This window comes from Chelonia mydas, chromosome 9 (genome assembly GCF_015237465.2).
Source record: "Chelonia mydas isolate rCheMyd1 chromosome 9, rCheMyd1.pri.v2, whole genome shotgun sequence".
Lineage (NCBI taxonomy): Eukaryota > Metazoa > Chordata > Testudines > Cheloniidae > Chelonia > Chelonia mydas.
The window spans coordinates 3442108-3462473 of NC_057855.1; the positions used below are offsets into that span (position 1 = coordinate 3442108).

Sequence of the window (20366 nt, forward strand, 5' to 3'; positions counted from 1 at the left end):
GGCTGAGCCCCCTGTGCACGGGGGGGCTGAGCACCAGGGGTGCCCCCCTTGCACTGCAGGCTGAGCCCCCTGTGCACGGGGGGGGGGCTGAGCACCAGGGGTGCCCCCCTGGCACTGCAGGCTGGGCGGGGGGGGGGGCTGGAGCGGCCCGGCCCTGCCCGGGGGAAGGAGCAGGGCACCAGCTGCTGCGAGAGGCGGGGGGGGGGGGGGCGGCGCCAGGACTCCCCCCCCCCGGAGCTGGGCGCAAGGTGATGACGTCGACGTGACCTTTCAACTCCCCCGTGTGGGGGGGTTTTTTGAGAGGCCCAACATGGCCGCTGTCTCGAGCGGCCTCGGGCCCGGCCTGGGCGGCTCGGCGGGGGCTGGCGGGCTCGCCCGGCTCGGCTCGGCCCGGCTCGGCCCGGCCCGGCCCGGCAGGCCGCTGCCGCCCCGCAGCAGCAGGCCCCGGCGCGGCTGGGGGCCGAGCGCTGCCCCGGCGCGGGGGCCCAGGGCGGCCGGCCGGGCGCGGGCCCTGCCCGGGGCTGGGCTGGCCGCCGTGGGGCTGCGCGCAGCGCCGAGCACACGCGGCTGGGGGCCGGGCCGCCCCCTGGGCCAAGGATCCGCACAAACAACCCCCCCGCTCCGCCCCGCCCCGCCCGGGGCTGTCCCGGGGCCACGCTGGGGTCCTGCCCTTGGCCCGGCCCCAGCAGCCTGGCCCGGCCCCCCCGGGACACGGCAGGATCAGGCCCGGGATAAGCGGGGGTCTGCAGTCCGTTGCCCCAGTGAGACCCCTGGGGGGGTCCCTGGGGGGGGGGGTTAGCAGGCCTCCTTCGCCGTGAGCCGCCCTGCGGAATTGGGGGCAGGGGGATGGCGGACCCGAGCCCTTTTTATCCTGATTATTTCACCCCGAAAGGGGCTGTGAGGAGGCATTTCTCCTGAGCTGGCAGCTCGGCTTGAGGAGCGATCTGGGGAAATATGTCGGCCACAAGAGCCTGGGAGGCAAATCGCCCTCCTGGGTGTTCAGTGTCACTGAGCCTGGCTAATGGGCTAGGGGCACCGAGCATCCTCCAGGGGGGAAATGGAAGAACATCCCATATGCCAGCCTGCTCCTACCTCCCCCTTTGCTGGCTGCAGATTGTGTGCCCGGGCAGGTCAGGTTACCCACCTTTTTCATAGATCTTGCCATGGCAGGAGGCAGGATCTTGATCGAACAACTGCTCTGCTATTAGCTATTAACTCATTTCACACCAACCCCTTATCCTATACAAAGACAGACCCAGGAGTGAAGGTTTTTTTGTTCCAGAAGACAAGCCTGTTTAGGGATTGTAATCACCATGGAAATTGGATTTCATTTATATTTGTTTATACCCACACTTATGTCTTCGACACTGATACCTATCTACTGTGCAAACCTTTCTGATACACCAGTAAACCTTTCAGTCCCTACCTCGTTTATTTAATATCCAGATCTGTTTCTGGAAGCCCGGAGTCTGGTAGCAGAGCAATTCCCAATAAAATAAGTCATTTAGAAGCTTGACATCACAGCCTCTTCTGTTCTGCAAACCACGCTTTGCCCCTTGGAGATGTGGATAAAACTGCCTTGAGTCGCCTTTGCTGGAGCCCATAATGAGTAAATCCAATGAGCATTCTCTTCCCAACCCTGACAAGTTGGATGAGTTGCCCCTGGGTCTTTCTGCTGGGCTTTACAATTGCTAAATAGGGTTAAAAAATAAAACAATACACATCACCAGCTACCTCACCTCTGCTGTGTGTGTGATGCCTTCGTAAACCTGTGTTGTTTTCTTGGAATGACTCTCAGACACACCAGCTCTGTGTAGCCTATCCATTTCTTTTTCTTTCTTTTTTTCCTCCTTCCTTGTGATGATTTGTGAGACCAGAATGACTTTGATTTCAGCAAGTTTGCTGTTTATTCACGTCACAAGTTTGACAGCTTTACACCAAATCAGATTGCTGGGATTCAAGAAAGCTCTCAGGCGTCACTGGAAGCTCCTTTAGATTAGAACTCGCCTCCCCTGTCTTTTCCCCCTTCAGAGCCAATTAAAGCTCGCTGGGGCTTTAAGAGGAAACGTGCTCCCAAGCCCTGCATCTCCTTCTGCCACTAAAATGGTAAGTGCTTTTTGGATCTCTCTCGACCTGAAGTCAGAGGGGGAAAGCTGGTATTTTGTCTTGAGGGTTTGCAATGTATTTTGTGCCCTGTTTGTTTAAGATTGGTAGTGAGGAAGCTTACCCTGTACCTGGAAACCCATAGCTGTGGGGGCTCATTTTTGAGGATCTAAGCTTTGTCATTGCCTTGCAAAGACTTCTCACTTGCAGCAGGTTTGGCTTATCTAGGGAGGGGGGGGGAGCCACACACTTCCAGGAACGAACCCAGACTTTTCCTGATCAGTGGGACCATTGCAAATTTGCAGAGACTGGGCACCGACTGGATGTGATTCTCCTAACTTTGTGTAGACGGTTGGAAGACTTTAATAGCCAGTGACTCTCAAGATAGGTCTGGATCGCTTGTTCCTTTTCAACAAACTAGTGTTTCCAAGCGAATTGAAGCGAATGAGCGTCGCTCTCTCGCATACCTTTGCTTGGTGCCTTGATGCTGGAGCTGATGTGTGTGCTAGAACTGCAGGAGGTGGTGACTCACCGCGAGGTACTTCGAGGTAGCAGCCTAAGGCTGTTTAAAGCCCAGGGGGGAGTGCCTTCGCTCTGATTTCTGTCTCTCCTTCAGAGGTGACCCTGCGTGTTAATATGCTGGAGGAAGGGATCGATGGGCGGACAGGGAATCTCTCGGAGAACTGGAGGCGAAGCTGTGGATGGGAATATACATGTAGGCTAGCAGGCTAGTAGGATCGCAGCATCTAGTGACGGTGGTTTGGGCTACACGGCTGGGTCGCCCTCCCTCTGCATCCGCAACAGGCTGCCTGGCGGCTGTGGGCAAACCTTCGCCGTTGGCTGCAGCGTGGGTCTTCCCAAGTGTCAGAGCCCGGGCCCCTTTGAGCCTGGGACCTCTGGGGGAGAATCACCCTGGAGGATCAGCGGCTCGGGTGGGAGGAGAGAGCAGAGGAGGCACCCCAGGGCACGGCCAGCCGCCGTCGCTGCAGTGTCTGGGGAGCTGTGGGTTGGGCGGAGAGGTGGGACGGAGGTTTGACCGAGCTCAGGAGCACAGCAGAGAGCTGGGGGAAAGCCGGGGCAGGTTTGAGGCGCTGACTAAAGATGCTCGCAGCTCATGCTTTTGCCACCTCTAAGCACCTCTCTCCTATCGGGGCCTGGTGGCTGCGACACTGTTTAATCGGAAACCCCCGGCAGTGGGACCCGGAAAACCCTTCCTCCACCTGGGAGAGGTCTCCTGCCTTTGAGAAGCCAGCGAGTGGCTGAGCCTCTGGCCTCTCTCCTGGTTTAAAACTCGGTTTAACTGCCGGGGATGACCCCAGTGAGACAGGGGGATCGAGCCCCAGCCCAGACAGCGGGCTGCTCAGCCCTTGGTTTTACACACGCCTCTAATTTCTCCTGTCTCTGCCTTTCCCTCTCCCCGCGCCCTTGTGTTCACTTCACAGAGCACCATTCTTTCTTGCCAAGATCCGTACTTTGTAGGGGGCCCGGGCCACGATTGCCCCTGTTCCGACTCAACGTCAGCAGCCAGTGTTGATGTTTCCAAGGAGACTTGGGTTTCTTTCTGGGCTTCTGGTCTCCTGGACGACACCAGCGAGAACCAACAAGAAGGACAGGCCCCGGGTAGGTTCTGCGGCTCCTTGGCTGCCGGGAGCTTGCCGCCGAGGATGCCGGGGTGAATGAATGCGCCAGCCGGAGCGGAGCCGATAACGCTTTCGCTTCTGCGCCCGCTGGGGAAGGAAGGGCAGGTCCCCACCTTTGAGCGCTCCCTGGATCGGGCGCCTGGAGGGAGGGGACATGAAGTGCGAGCTGGAGACCGTGCCCCGGCCGGTGCGCAGCGCTCCCGGCTCCGCGGCCCAGAGCGGGGGGCTTTGACTCAGGAGCACCCTGGAGAGGGGGCGCTGAGCCGCTCCTCCGAGCTTGTTCCCGGAGCCCATTCGCTTTGGGGTCAGCGCTCACATGGGCCGCCCTGGGGCCCGGCCGATCCCCTCCCAGCGCGCGGGTGGCGACTCCAGCGCCGTGTCTACACGGCAGCTTCCCCTGGCGCAGCGCGGAAGAGCCGGTCCGGCTTTTGCTGGGGAGCTGCAGCCCCGCGGGGTGGCTGGCGGGGCTGACTCTGCGGGCGGAGCCGGAGGGGACACGGGCCCTCACGGGTACTTCGCAGGCAGCTCCTGGGGGATGTTCTCAAGGTCTCCGCGCAGAACCAGCTTCTGTTTGTCTTTTCCGGAGAGACAGGATCCCCCCAGCTGACGGCACTGGAGGGGGACTCGGGAGATTTCAGTTCCCAGGTCTGCCAGAGACTCCCTGTACGGCCTGGGGCACATCACTGAGTCTCTGGGACCCACATCCCCAAAGGTAGTTCAGTGCCTAACTCCCATGGGAATAATGAGAATTAGGCACCTAAGAGCCTTTGAGGATTTGGGCATCTGTGCCTCCGTTTATGCATCTGTAAAATGGGGATCGCAATCCTTCCTTTCCCCCACCCTTTGTCTATCTGGGTTAGTTAAGCTGCAAGCTCTGTGAGGCAGAGACTGCCTCTCACTCTGTTTTTATACAGCACCTAGCACACTGTGACCCTGATCTCATCTGAGGCCCATGGATGCTACCGTAATAAAACCCAATACTACTAATCACTATAATAATTATACACTCTGGGCCATAGTTTTGATTTTAGCAGAGTTGTACAACGAAGGAGGGATTATATGACCATGCTTCCTGCAGACCGGCTTGGGTACTGCACTGCAGTTTTCCCCTGGGGAGGGGGTGAGATAGAGAGCAAACCCCAGGTGAGGTTATGATAGTCATGTTGCCTACTGTCCACACCACTGGAAAGCCCTCAGAGTCTACGGTGTTGGGGTGCCGCATGACCCTGTGTAGAATAGAAAGTACAGTCGGTAGCTCATCAGGCTTTCAATCAGAGAGGTCCTGGTTGGAGGCCCTGCAGTCCCCTCTGTGGAAGGAAGGTTAGCTCATTTCATCTCTAGCTTCCATGATTACCCATGATCTGAAATGGTGTTGGGAACTCACCTCTTGTACCCAGCACTTTGTATCCATAGATCTCATAGCCCCTTTTGAAAATGGGGGGAAACTGAGATAGAGAGTGAAGTGACTTGCCCCAGGTCACAGCAGAGCCCAGAATGGAACCCAGGTGTCCTGAGTCCTAGTACAATGCCCTGGCCACTGGCCTAGGTTGCCTCACAAATAACTTTCCCAAGCTTTGGTTCCTCTTGTAAAGCAGAATAATTTTAAACAAAGAATAAAGAGCACAAGGAAAAATACCCGCCAGATGCCAAAGGTGTCTTATAACAAACTCGGATGATTTACTAATTTATTATCCATTTTTAAAGGACCACTCTTTGCTGCTTATCAAGCGGTACAATTTTTCCTTGATTCAAATGAAGTAAACGAGGGATTAAAATAAACATGATTGTAATTTTACGCTTGGTTTGGAAAATGTGGTTTTTGGTTTAATCACTTTGATCTCTGTTTTTGTCCAGACCAGTTCTGTGGCTTGGGTTTTACTATTCCAGATGACACGTGGCAAGGAGATCAGCTGTCCTCCCAGCTCTACAGAAACAAACAGGTAACATTTCAAACAACTCACACACTGGAGAATGGAACCTTTATTTACAGCTTTAAAATGTTCTTCCACCCAGCATCCCTAGAATTTCATTTTACAGTTGGCTAAAGCTCTGGGTCAGTAGACTGTGTTCATAAATCTGTTTCTCTGTGCAGTGAGTATGGAAAACATTGGCAGCCTGAAATCTTTTATTTTTTCTCCTTCCTTATGTTGATTTGTGAAACTAGAATTACTTCAATTAGCAGCAGCGTTGCTGTCTGCCCATGTCACAAGTCCAGCAGCTTCATACCTGATCAGATTGCTGGCTTCCACCAAAAAAGCAGAGGCATCACTGGGAACTGCTTTAGGGTCTGAGGCTGCAAAGACTTACACTCGCGCGTAAGGTTGCTCACATGACTAGTTCTGTTGACTGCAGTGGGGGGACCCACTTGAGCAAAGTTAGTCACATGCATGAGTCTTTGCAGGCTCAAGCACCAAGATTAGACGTCCCCTCTAGAGCTCTTTTCCCTTTTCCATGAGTGCTAATAAGCAGCAGGAGAGCCAGTGAACTCTCCAAGCTAAGCGGTTCCCATTATAGCTGCTTGTACCTAGCTCAATATTTAGATCACAACAGAGTGACCCTGAACCAAAACACTTGGGGTGACATCTTGGCCCCACTGAAGTCAATGGAAGTTTGGCCATTGACTTCAATGCGGCCAGGATTTCACCCTAGGTCCAAATAGCCAAAAACTTCCTTTTCTTGCCCATTATCTGTCTTGTCTATTTAGAACATAATCTCTTTTGGGGAGAGATGTCTGCCACTGTATACATGTGCTGGACCTGGGACAGTGGGGCTCCAACTTCATTTGAGACTTGTAGGGTATGCCTGTTTTGCAGCAGGGAGCGAGCCTCCAGCCTGGGGAGACAGACTCATGCCAGCTCTCCTTGGCCTAGCACACTAAAATTAGCAGTGTGAACTGTTGCATCGTGGGCAGCAATGAAGAACATAAGAACAGCCACACGGGATCAGACCAAAGGACCATCCTGATCAGTGGGCTGGGGCACATGACTTACGAAGAGAGGCTGAGGGAACTGGGGTTATTTAGTCTGCAGAAGAGAAGAGTGAGGGGGGTTTTGATAGCAGCCTTCAACTACCTGAAGTGGGGTTCCAAAGAGGATGGAGCTCGGCTGTTCTCAGTGGTGGCAGATGACAGAACAAGGAGTAATGGTCTCAAGTTGCAGCAGGGGAGGTCTAGGTTGGATACTAGGATTCACTATTTCACTAGGAGGATGGTGAAGCACTGGAACAGGTTCCCTAGGAGGTGGTGGAATCTCCTTCCTTAGAAGTTTTTAAGATCAGGCTTGACAAAGCCCTGGCTGGGATGATTTAGTTAGTGTTGGTCCTGCTTTGAGCAGGGGATTGGACTAGATGACCTCGTGAAGTCTCTTCCAACTCTAAGATTCTATGATCTTTCCCAATATCCTGTCTTCCGACAGTGGCCAATGCCAGGTGCCCCAGAGGGAATGAACAGAACAGGTAATCATCAAGTGATCCATATCCCTGTTGCTCATTCCCAACTTCTGGCAAACAGGCTAAGGACACCATCGCTGTCCATCCTGGCTAATAGCCATTGATGGACCTATCCTCCATGAACTTATCTAGTTCTTTTTTGAACCCTGTTATAGTCTTGGCCTTCACAACATCCTCTGGCAAGGAGTTCCACAGGTTGTGTAAAGAAATACTCCCTTTTATTTGTTTTAAACCTGCTGCCTATTAATTTGGTGACCCCTAGTTCTTGTGTTATGAGGAGTAAATAACACTTCCTTATCTACTTTCTCCACACCAGTCACGATTTGATAGACCTCTATCTTATCCCCCCCATATCCTAGCTGAAAAATCCCAATTTTATTAATCTCTCCTCAGACAGAAGCTGTTCCATACCCCTAATCATTTTTGTTGCCCTTTTCTGAACCTTTTCCAATTCCAATAGATCTTTTTTGAGATGGGGTGACCATATCTGCACGCGGTATTCAAGATGTGAGCGTGCTATGGATTTATATACAGCTCAATCCTCTAATTTAAATAATGACACCTGGATTTGAATTTTTCAGCCTGCACCCATGTCTAGTTTATAATCTGCTCTGTCGCCCCGCCTTTTCTCTCTAGCCACGTCTAGGTTAGTGAGCTAGGGATCCAGAGGGAAGCTTAAGCGCTCTTTGAAACGCAGAAGGAAGAAAACTGACAGCATTGTGAGTGAGAAAATCTCTGTGTATTTAAAGAACTGTTTGCAGTTCATTTCCCTGCAGACCTCTATTATTCCTCTGCGGTTACAATTTTTCAAAATAATCTCTTCAAACATTTGCTAAAGAATAGGAGAAGTCAAATTTGAGACGTGAACAGTCATGCCACTTAGCTTTACAGGGACAAGGCGTTCTTGAGGATTGAATTCACAAAGCAAACACCAAAATCATCACATCCCACCAGGCCATAGAGCAGGGAATTTATCAGGTTACAGAGTCAAGAGAGCTAAGAAACGTCTATTCATCGATATCTGTATTTCACAGCTTCAAGACACCTTGCTACAGAAGGAAGAGGAACTTGCCAGGTTACATGAAGAAAATAACAACCTCCGACAATACCTGAATTCTGCCGTGGTTAAGTGTTTGGAAGACAAGGCAAAGGTACCGTGTTCAAACCTGCCATGAAAAAGTGTGTCTGTGAGAGAGAAGAGAATGAAGCATTTAGGTGAAATGCCTAATACGCAAATGCAAATAAACAGGTGTAAAAGGCCACATTGTGGGGAGGTAGCGTGCAAGAGGAAAGGCCCCTCTAACGCTCACCAGATTGGTGACCATGCACTAACCGATAGTGTGTGTCGTTGTGGTCGGCCTTGCCTATGTAGACAGGGTTAAGCCATGTGACAGCCCTGATCTTTAGCATTTATAGCTGATTTGGTTGATGATGCTTTGAGAGAGAGGTTTATAAGAAGCAATGGACTAACCCTAATCCCCTCAAACCGATGACCAGAACTCATTACACTGAAAGGGTACCAAAAAGCAAGGCATTTAGCATTTATCAGCTTCGGAGTCAATAAAGCAGCTGTTCAGAGAGCAGAAGCACAAACCGGGGAATGGGTAACAGGGGGCATTCTGTTCTCAGCTCTGCTGCTGACTTGCCCTTGTCCTTGGGCAAGTCACTTAGCCTTTGGTGCCCCGGCCCCACCAGTTGCAGAATGAGAATGCTAATAGCTTAGCGGCCACCCTGGGGCCATCGAGGGGGTTAATAAATATTTGTCAGGCTCTTTGGGACGCTGAGATTGACGGTGCTATTGAGGGGCTGAGCACTGTCACTAAGGATGGGCTCACTCCTTATTCAGGCAAAGTAAGTGGTACCACAGGGCATGTGGCATGAGTGAAAACTGAGATCCTTGACAGAGGATGTCAAAAGGATAAGTGCAGAGGGAGTCTCTGAGATGCTCTCCTCACATGAATTGCCCTAAGGGTGTGAGGGCTTGCCCCTTCAACCCATCCCCCTCCCCACTTGCCCCCACACACTGTGGATCCCAGGGCTATCTGCGCCGAGGCTCGCTCTGTGCTCCCCAGCCCACCTCCTACTCACTGGGAACCATGGGAGGCATATGCATGTTCCCCTCCCACCCAGCCCTGGATCTCTGGAGTCAGCATATCATGGGAGGTGACTGAGCCCCCGGGGCCAGATCAGATCCTGCTGGCAGCGTCGGTGTTGAGGACAGCTATACAGTGCAGGAGCTTTCATTTCATGGCTTACTGAGAGAAAAAGCAAACAAAGCTCCGGCTATGTTGACACTGTCGTATTCTTATCTCGTAGGAGTTTGGGCTGTTTCCAGAGACTGTACAGCACAAAATAATTAGTGCCATCCGCGTTTGCTAACTGAAAATGAGCTCTGGGTAAACTGTGTGCTTTATAAGAACGATGTTAGGCACCTGTTCAGATAAAGTCTGTGGCCAGAAACATGTTGCTTCTGGGGCTCTGGAGGATCAGCTTTTAATCTGCATGCTCTTCCCTGTTCTCTTGTATAGAAACTACTGCTGCACAGTGGCCAGAAGAAACACGCAGTTCTCAAAAGTGGCAAGAGGAAATTTAAAGAGGACAGTTACCTGGCCCCTCGAGAGACTCCTAACCCCTCAAAAGCCAGGAGGAACCTACTCAGTGATTTTACTGCCTGCGAAGAACAAGCTACTCCGCCCGTGGATACCTGGGTACTGCAAACCCTGGGACTAAAAGATATCAACACTATCGATGAGTCTCTATCAGCTAACTACAGTGCCCTGTCCTCTGAGCTTGGAAAAAGCTCATGCTGCCAGAGCCATGGAGAGGCAATGGACTACTGTAATGATGAGGACCCAATAGCTGCTTATGGCTGTGATCAGATGACTCCTATAACCAGCGCTGCCACTCCTGGGAAGCAGGATTTACCTTACATCCAGCCACTTTCTTCAGCACCATATGCTTCCTTGACCCTGCCCAGCGATGCCCCTTTCCCACCTTACGGATTGCCTTACTTCGCCAATGATGTATCACCAAACAAAACCGATGTGGCCTTTACAACCTCCCTGAGCCCCCACCGCAACGTCAAAACACACACCTTCCACCAGGGACAGGTCTTCGTGCGCCGAGAGGAGGACGGAGGCTGGAAATTCACCTGGGTCCCCAAGCAATCCGAGTGACTCCCCCTTGCCCCCACTTCTGAGCACTGCCATCAGTGACATGTTTACAAACACTTACAACTGCAGAAACCTTTCTTGCACTTAAGATTGATGCTGAGAACAGAAGCAACATCCCCTACAGGCTGTTATCTCATGCTCTCTGAAATGCTACATTATATCATCCACCCATTCACCTCCGCACGCTCCTAATTCTTGCAGGAATGGCTCCAGATTGCCTTTGGAAATGTATCCGCGCAGGGCCAGATGTAAAACTAGCCCCCCATTCAGTTCAGCTCTCTCCACATCTGTGAGACCATCTACCACCACTTATTCACAACCCCTCCGCCACCAGCCAGCTTCTGCCATCTTGTACCTTCCTGGCTGAAATGTACCCAACCATTCCTGTTTCTGACACTCTGGTGACCACCCCTACCTGGACTGGGAAGCCAGGAGCTGGAGCAAGGTTTTTGGGAGGACAGTTAAGGAGCAGCGTCTCTGCCACAGCCCTTTTGTGCCGGCATCCTAGGGGACCACAGCCAGAGAATGAAGGCTGGTTCTCTGGCTGTTAGATCAGTGATGTTCTGGAGAGTGGAGCCCCCAGTGGCTGCATAAATTGCATAGGAGGAAAGCAATTGCTGATCTGTTGTCCTTTAATGTAATGCTTGGTTGGTTTACATACAGTCACTTACGGCTGTCGTTTTTTGAGGCGTCCTCAAAATGAGCAGGATTTGCTCCCATTGCCTGCAGGTTGCCTTGTAAGTGACAAGTAACACGTCAAATCTAATGGGTTTTCTGCGCTAACCAAGCAGCTAGCACATTTACCGCATGACGCTTTTCAAAGCTATTTCCCTGGTGAGACAGCCTGTAGCTGGACATGCGTTAGCGCTATCTCTGGAGATACAGACAATGAGTCAAGCCCTCAGCAGCTGTCAATTGGTGTAACTCCACTGACGTCACCAACTGAGGGTCCGGCCCAATATATTGGCAGGAGAAGTTTTATATAGTGTGGAAAAAATATATTTGGTGCCTTACTAGCCACCACGAAGGATACATTCTTTTCCACTCACAATATTCTCTTGGCCCCACCACTGGTTCACGTGCTGTCTGGTACTGAGTCACTTCCAGGGACATTCCTTGGGTTGTCTTCAATATTGTGCTATGGGCTAGGGAAAACTCTTACTCGTGAGAGCAGCCCTTATCACACTCAGTTTCTGCTGCTTTCACAGGGCTACTGTGGACAGTAAAAGCCAGTCTTGTGAAGTCTGGCAGTTGCTTTCCATTCCAGAAAATGCCATGTAGACCGTTCAGTTCTGGTTTCCTTTGAGGGTGTGCGGGGATCCAACTTTACACAAGAGCAACACTGGCCGGAATGTTGGTTTACAGAAATTGCTGTTGGTAATGACAGAATTGGGCTTTTCTAGTACACTTGCTCTGCGGAATGTATCCCTCAATTAAGGGGTAGTATCATTGAGTGATTAAAGCAGTTGATTGCAAACCACGTCCCATTCGAGGTTCTGCCACTCACATATCTCCCAGGGTTGTGAGGCTAAATACATCACTTTCTTGAAAGCGCATTCAAACCCTTGGGTTCAGTGTGCTAGTCAACTGCACCGTGCTTTTGTTAAACTAACAACAAAATGAAGTCAACGTACAGGAAGTCAACTTACCGACCACACATTTTATGTGACCCTTATTTGCTAATTTACCCCCCTTTGACTTTTTGATACTTAAATATTGGTAGCATTGAAAACCAAGGGACCAGTCTGGCAATCCTGGCTCTCATTATTTGTCCTATTGACCTCAGTGCAACTGTTGTCCTTGTGTGAGTAAAGGTCCTCCAGTTGCTTATTTTAATATAAAATTTAGATACAACTTTATTCTATTTTGATGAGGATTAAAATCCATTTTCTATTCAAAATATTCGCTTGTGCCTTAGAATCTCAGTATTTTAGCTTCTGATTCAGGAGCTAAACTAATTCCTCCCATGGTATTTAAATCAACAAGCAAATCTCTATTTGTTCGTAACTTATTTTAAAATGATGAGGCAGGCTTTCCGTGCATAGAATCAACAGTTTAAATGCTTGCATTGGAGGGAACATAAATTAATTAATGTTTAACCCAGTGCAATAATAACCCCAGGAGTTTGATGCTGTTTCCATTGAAGCCACTGGAGGTTTTGCCAGCTTCAGCAAGAGCAGGATCCAGGCTACTGTTGTTCCGTAGCAATGTAATTTGCTGCTTAGGTATATTTTAAATAAAAGCAGAAAAGTTGTTCCTGGTAAAAATAAGTCCTCCTTTCTTTTCTTTTTTTTTTTTTTTTTTTTTATAAGCAAGACATTAGCCAGCTCTAGCCCAAACTGTATAGGATGATGTTGAAGAAAAGTACAGATAGGGTGATGTTTTGTACAGTTAAGGTTACTGTTGTACAGAGTGTAGACAATTCATTGCTTAATTCCCTTTCCTTAACATGAAATGTTTTTGTGTGTGTGTATGCTGAATACCATGCTCAAAATAATTAGACAATGTGACCATAGGATTAATCCTCAAGCTAGCTGAACATTTCTTATATATTTCAAAGCAACTACACAATGTGAGTACAGAGTGTAATTCTATTGCATGACTTTTAGTGCTGTAGAATTGAGTGCCTTTTACAACATTAAAAAAACAAGAGTTTTTTAATCCTAAAATTGATTTTTAACCCTAATGAATTAAAAATGAGCGATTAAGTCATCCTCTCTGTTTAATATCTTTCGTTGATATTTATAGATCACATGCTTCTTGGAGCAAAAGCCTTATTTTCCTCTGTTATTTACTGTACACCATTGGGGTGAAATTCACCCCCTTTAGAGTTCTAGCACGAAGTCTATGCAGCACTTAAGTCCCAACTAAACCCTCAAAATAGAGTTTAAATGAAACTTAATTGGTGCCTAGACCTTTGCCAGCCCTCTGATCAGGGATGAATTTCACCCTTCTCATTTAACAAATAAATTATAGAGCTGAGTGAATAATTCAGAATGAATAATTTATCCAGTTTGTCCAATTTTTCCTGCAGTTTTGTCAGTTTTATTCCGCACAATATTTTAACTCTATGGTTTCCCACAGATTGTTCTCTAAGTATTTACTGTTTGAGGTCACTTTCGGTAGCTGGGACTGGCCAGATTAAGTCACAAGGCATTGCTTCTGTTCCATGATTGGTGAAAATACATGCACGTGCAAATTTAAGAGTGTGCTTTGGGCAAATGTTGCAGCATGTGACTTTGAAATTTGCTCTTTGCAACCACTTACGCTAATTAAATTTAATGATACGAATGTTCACAGATAGCAAACACAAAATGATGATAAGAATTTAAGATAATATTCCTGAAATATTTTTATTTGCAATATTAATTTTGTTCTCACACAAAAACAGACGACATTTCCTCTAGAAACTGCATCAGCAGTTGAGTTTGGATTTACCATGACACCAAGAGCACTAATTAAAAAACGAAGAAGTCTTTCTTCCTTAGTTGGCTTACTACTTTTCCACTGTAAGAAAGTTAATCATAATGCCAAACTTAAGGAACATCTGTCTTTTACTGTTCCTTTCAAAATTTATATATTCCCCAAGGGCCCAATCCTGCTCTCATTGACTTAATCAAGAACAGGTTCAATATTGAAGCGTGATTTTGGGTTACACATTGTTCCTATTGTGATGAAATTGATGGTTTATGGTGGTCTAGTAAATAGGGGCCTGGACTGGGATTACTCAAGAGATTTGGGTTCAGTCCCTGGCTAACCTATATGCTTACTATGTGACCTTGGGCAAGTCATTTAATCTACTCCATTCCCCATCTGTAAAATGGGGCTAGTCCTTCCCTAACACACTAGGTTGTGAGTTTCAAAAGCAAATCAAGCAGTTAGTGCAAGGGAGTAGGAATCGGAAGTTCTGGATTCTGGCTTTGAGTCACTTACCCTTGTGCCTCTGCTCTTATTGGTCCCAAATTAAAGGGACCAGTTCTTATCAAAATGAATAGAAATTGGGACACCAGCTGTTGTACACTACGGGGGAAATTTGCTGTAATGCTAACTGCCAAGGGCCAGCAGGCCCAGATTCCACTTAAATTCTGGTTCAGCCCTTGAAATGGGGTTTGGTTAAGTGAGACTTAACTGGTCCAGAAGCACTGGCTGCTGGCCCTTTGTGTAGGGGTGAATTTTACCCACTGTAAATATCCATCTTGTATTAACATATTTGTTTTATTTTTTTATCCGAAGGCGGGTTTTTTTCATTATGTGAATGTAACCGATGCCAGCTGCACATTTTAAACCCAATCTGTGTCTTTAGAAATGTGTGATAATATAAACGGCAATTAATTTAACACTTAATATTTAGATGTTTATGATTTGTGTGTATGTGTGTGATTGAAAAGAGGTTCTAATTATATGTAAGAGTCAATTTTATTCGCATCAATAAGTTATGTCTAATAAAACCTGAAATAACCCTTGGGTGCTGTAAATCTCTCTCCTCCCAGTTCCCCATGAACCATCATTTATATACTGTAGGTTAAAATTCACCCGTGACAGAACAGTGACTACGCACTTAAGGCCAATTTAAGTGGCACAGAAGCCTCACGCTGGCCCACAGTAAGTGCTGACTCACAGTCAGTGAATTTGTGCTCCTGCACAATATGTGCACAAAAAATGGTGCTCACCCACAAGAATTGTGACAATTATAAGTACACTTATTTAAGATCTAGCTCTGCAACCTTCCGTTGACATTATTATAATAAAAATAGAGATCTCTGTGTAAGAAAACCACCAGGCGAAGGGATTATTGAAAGACTCTCCTGATATACTTCAGCTACATAAGCATATGGTGTTCGTTGATATCATATTTATGGTCCACACCTACAGCACCCAACCTCCTGATACAGCTCCCACTGAAGTAAACAGGAGTTTTGCCATCACCTTGGGTGAAAACAGAATCAGGCCTTTCACTATGAATTTTGGGTGATCAGTGAATGCAGGATTGGGCCACAGATCTAGGCTGGAGAAAGGTTCCACATTGCATCAGTGTGAATTGGCATGGTCTCTGCCCAGTTCCCACTGGGAAAGCATCCACTTTACGAAGCTATGGCTACTCCCACAGGTACCTTTGCTGGCAGTCTGATAAGATAGGCCAACGATTGACTGGTTCGTAGAGACTAAACTAGTCTCATAGTCCTTGGAGAGCTGTGCTCAGATGCATCATTTGAACAATGTACTGCCTATCCCATGCTGCACCTGCCTTAAGAGAGGACATCAGCCTCTAGCAACCTTCAAGCCAGTATTTTCCAGGACATTCTCTAAAATGACTTCACTTCATATTTAATCCAGATAATTTATTTCCATGGAGACAAAATTCCTCATTCTACGCAGAGAGATACATCCTCATTATTTTCAATCTTTACATTGATCACAAAATGATGGATCACAAATGGAATTAAGGTATCATTTACGAGGCTGGAGCTGAGAGATAGAAAGCTTGAGTCAAAAATGCAAATCTTATGTAAGTCAATTATATTTGACACCAGAAGTAGAGCGGTGTCACTTATTAACTCCTTCATTGGCACTGCACGGGTTTATCAGTAACCGTGCACCTGCTGGGACCAAAGAGAGATTCACTTTTCACTGGAATGTGAACTTCTTTATTGTTCATCAAGAAGACACATATTGAGCCCTCAGCTTTAACCCCTCATGCCTTCTAGAAGTCACATTTGAGTTTTAAACAGATATCTCACACAAATCTTGGACTGCAGCCAGATACATATCCTCCAGCCATAGGCCTTGAACAGCTTAGAAATCATTTATAGGATGAGGTGTGATTCACCTAAGACTCCACCCCCCAAGTCATTCATCTGGTTTGTTCGCTGTGCATAATTTAACTATGTCATTAATAAACATTTCAGTGCAGTGTTTGCAACCCCAACATATCAGCATTGTGCCAGGGCATGAGAACCAGAGTATAAAATTAAATAGGGAATGAATTTCCATGGGATTTAGGCTTCTTTGAAAATCCCACTTGTAGACAATAAACGGGCTGTTTAATAAGAGCAACAGAGATTCCAACAGCCGCTTTTGAACTGAGCATCAGGTGAAAAACACACTGGCTAGCACCATTCACTTGGTAAGAGTGATATTTTCTGTGTGTATAGCACCTTCCCTGTGATGATTGCGAAATGATCTCTGAACTTTAATGAATTTAGAGTCACAACACCTGTGTGAAAATAGGTCAGTACATCATCTCCATTTTACTGATAGGGAAACTGAGGCACAGAGGGATCATGACTTGCCCGTGGTCACTCAGTGGCTCATCAGCAGAAATAGGAATCCAACCCAGGCCTCATGACTTCCAGTTATGTGGCTTAAAGAAAAGGCCATCCTTCCACCCCATTTCCTGAGTGACTTTGGAGCCCTCCTTCCCCTTATTTAAAAACATGCTGATTTGAAGTAGATAGCTCATTGCTCTGGCCAAGGTGCTGAAACCAGAAGCTGGCTTGATCATTAAACACTCCTGCACATTGGAAACTTTGGTGTCGGGAGGAGCCTCACTACAGTTATTAGGAATCACAGTTTCAAATGCACTTTAAAACATAGATTCATAGATACTAATGTCAGAAGGGACCATTATGATCATCTAGTCTGACCTCCTGCACAACGCAGGCCACAGAATTTCACCCACCCACTCCTGGGAAAAACCTCTCACCTATGTCTGAGCTATTGAAGCCCTCAAATTGTGGTTTAAAGACTTCAAGGAGCAGAGAATCCTCCAGCAAGTGACCCATGCCCCATGCTACAGAGGAAGGCGAAAAACCTCCAGGGCCTCTTCCAATCTGCCCTGGGGGAAAATTCCTTCCTGACCCCAAATATGGCGATCAGCTGAACCCTGAGCATGTGGGCAAGATTCACCAGCCAGGTACCCAGGAAAGAATTTTCTGTAGTAATTCAGATCCCACCCCATCTAACATCCCATCACAGGCCATTGGGGCTATTTACCATGAATATTTAAAGAACATCACAGCACTTCATCATTTTGCTTCGGCTAGTTAGCATATTGCCGGGAAACAGAAGGGGATGCAGCGAGACAAGCAAATAGGCACCAGTCAATTCCAAGCAGCCTAGATGTTTTCTCTTAAAATTTCCTACTGCTGCTGCCACAAATGCAGCACGATCAGTGGGCGCCCTAGCATAGATCAGCGCCCGGTGGCCACCAGTGCTTTAACCACCATGTCACCTGGAGCTTCTCTGAGCACCGTTACGTGGCAGGGAGAGAGCGCCCTGTCTACACTAGCACTGCCAGAGCTGCACTATGGGGGCTTTGTTGTGTCACTCTAAGGAAAAGAATGTCTAGTGTCGGTACAATCAACAGGCCTTAGCCCAGCAGTCCTTAATTCCCACTAGTGTGCCTTGAGCCTGGCCTCCCGGGAACAGAGGGTCAGTGTCCAGACCAAGGGCACATCATTTGTGAGAGGGTTCGTTGTCCTCTCCCGGAGCCTGACCTAGAGTGCACTGAAGTCAATGGAAAGGCTCCCACAAGCTGCAGTGCTCTTAGGCTCAGACCCCTCTAACCAGCCCTTGCAGCACATGGCCGCTCCTCTGTGACTGACGTGGCAGTGGGCATTACCCCTGCTAAACCCTGAGGGTCACTCCGCAAGCAATGGCAGTATTCACTGGAAAGCGACTCTCCTCAGTGCTACCATCCCCTAGGTTATCCTGTGAGCAAAGAGCTAGTCTCTATTGCCTGCCAGGAGAGGCCAGCCTGGGAAATCCCTGTGATCTGTGAAGCATTTTAGATCTTTGATTTCACAGCCCCCTTTTATCTTATCAGGCGTGGACTCCACAGGACACAATCACGTCATTGATACCAGTGACTTATTGCTGCTGTTATTCATTAGTTGTCTGAGGGCAGCACCCAGAACGTCCAGCCAGGGCCCCATTGTACTAGGCCTGTTACACACATAACAAAAGAGATGCCTCCCTGCCCCCAGAGAGCTTACAATCTACTAAGGACTGGCAAAGCCTCAAAAGGTTTGGCTGGTTCATGGTCAGATTCTGTTCACAGTTGCACCAGTAAGAATCTGGAGAAACCAGCTGGCTACAGCAGAGTCCCTCCAGAGTGACAGTGGTGGAAACGAGATCAGAATCTTGAGCTCAGTTTGAATGATGCTTTGAGGCGTCACTGCGCAGTATCCGATTCCCTGGACCTGGAATCACAGGAGAACCAGCCTTCTCGTGAGATTTCCAGCAGTACTAATAGGATGGAAATATGGCGAGAATAGCCTTTCTGCTGGTATCTTAGTCTTCTTCCTCTCAGCCCACTTGATACCCAGCAGTGCAAGGATACCTGAAAATTAAGCCTAACTTTTATGAGTCTTCCAAAAGTTCTCCACGTTCATTCTGCGTTTCAAGCAAAGGCTCCTGTTGCTTCTTTTCCCATCCATGCTGACCTGCTTTACCATGGGATGTGCATAATCCCAGCTGAGGTGTAACTCTGCACAGATATCCACATACACAGCCAACCGACCCTGGGTCAGATTCTGAGCCAACTGACCATGGTGCAAATCCAGAGTTGCTCCCCTTCGTTGTAGCCAGTGAAAAGTTACTCTGGACTAACATCGCTGTCAATCTTATCAGAATTTGGCCCAAAGAGACTTGTGCATGTGTACTTGTGTGTAGGGTTACGCCTTGCTGTGATGGGGTGTATACCATCACACCCCACGAGAAGAGGCAGACCTCTCAGGGCCACAGCAGCTGTCGCAAGGGGCTCCAGATCTGGGACAGCCAGCCATGCCCTGCCCCGCCATGAGGGGGCACCAGCAGTGAGTCCACCCTTCTACTCTCACTTAGTCAGAATTAGAATGAACTCTGGTCGAGCAAGCCAGAGTGAAGTGGTCCCTCCTTGCACCAAAGAGGAGCGTGAATCATTAAGCCTTCCCATGGTCATTTAATATCCCGGTTAATCCCTGGGTCCTGGCCTAATTCTATTATGGATAGTTCTGTTCTGCCTCCCTAAATGCCCCTGGACACTTCAGATTGATAATCTCCATTACACAACACTTTACTCAACAGACGCCTTACTCTTCTGTGGAACAGTTGCAATGTTCCTCCACAGAGATGGTTGCATTTCCGTGGTAGTGAATTAATGTATTTAAAGGGACAGATTTTGCTCTCAGTTACCCTGGCACAAGCCCACTGAGCTTAATGGGATTTAGCACCACAACCGAGAGCAGAATTGTGCACAAATTGCTTTGGGATCCTTTTGAGGGACATGAAATCCTTTTTATTACCTTTGTGGCCCATTATAGTCACTTCAGAGGAGCGTGAACATTTGCTGCCTATCTGTTAGCCATTTAATTACCAAGCTCTTGCTATTATGTAAATATTTAACTACAACGGAGGAGAGTAAATCAGTGTAAAGTGATCCTGTTCCATTCCACTGGGAACAGTAAATCACATGCTGTCCAGACTGCTGGGCTACACTGGCAGAGCAGATAGACGGGAAACCAGGGGTGGCAAACCTCTAATGTTAGGATCTGTGCTGATACCATGTTAACGGCAGTGCCTGGTCGGTACCATTAGGCAAGCTGTTTAGCTGGAAAGCCACTGCCAGGGCACCTCAGACATCTGCGGAGGGCGGGTAGCAGTGATGGGGTCTACCAGCGATCCATGAACCCTCCCAGACAGCTCAGCTAGCTTGGCTCAGGCAGGCAAAAGCTTTTGGTGCTAGATCTACAGGTGCCTGACCAGAGCAGGTACAAGCCCCAGAGAACAGATGCCGTTTGGGTCTCAGTAAATTACAACACCCAGCTGCCATCGATGCATAGGAGGAAGAGGAAAGGAGTGGCTGGTGGTGGGTGGATTCTGTTCTCATTCATTTGCTGGTATGGGCAAGTCCTTACAAATCATAATGTCTATTGCTTACATAGCATGTCTCCTCGGTAGATCTCAATGTGTTTCACACTCTTTTTTTAACCCTGTCTTATTATTTCCTTTCTACAGATGGGGA

General features: G+C 48.2%; 1 protein-coding gene across 2 annotated transcripts; it reads left to right on the top strand.

Moving 5' to 3' along the window:
• The first annotated feature begins 563 nt into the window (after window positions 1-563).
• Window positions 564-14827, top strand: GMNC (geminin coiled-coil domain containing). 2 transcript variants are annotated; one of them, XM_043522754.1, is made up of 5 exons: window positions 564-2818; window positions 3546-3723; window positions 5598-5683; window positions 8225-8341; window positions 9719-14827. In XM_043522754.1, the coding sequence occupies exons 1-5, from the start codon at window positions 2759-2761 to the stop codon at window positions 10364-10366; spliced, it is 1089 nt and encodes a 362-aa protein (XP_043378689.1). In that variant the 5' UTR covers window positions 564-2758; the 3' UTR covers window positions 10367-14827. The 2 variants fall into 2 exon arrangements, with proteins under 2 accessions (XP_043378689.1, XP_027676053.1); XM_027820252.2 differs by having other exon boundaries at window positions 565-2106.
• Window positions 14828-20366: the final 5539 nt, after the last annotated feature.

Coding starts and splice junctions, on each gene's coding strand:
- GMNC (XM_043522754.1), top strand. CDS start 2,759: ATGGGCGGACAGGGAATCTCTCGGAGAACTGGAGGCGAAGCTGTGGAT. Junction 2,819..3,545: donor CTGTGGATGGGAATATACAT/GTAGGCTAGCAG, acceptor TTCACTTCACAG/AGCACCATTCTTTCTTGCCA. Junction 8,342..9,718: donor GTTTGGAAGACAAGGCAAAG/GTACCGTGTTCA, acceptor TCTCTTGTATAG/AAACTACTGCTGCACAGTGG.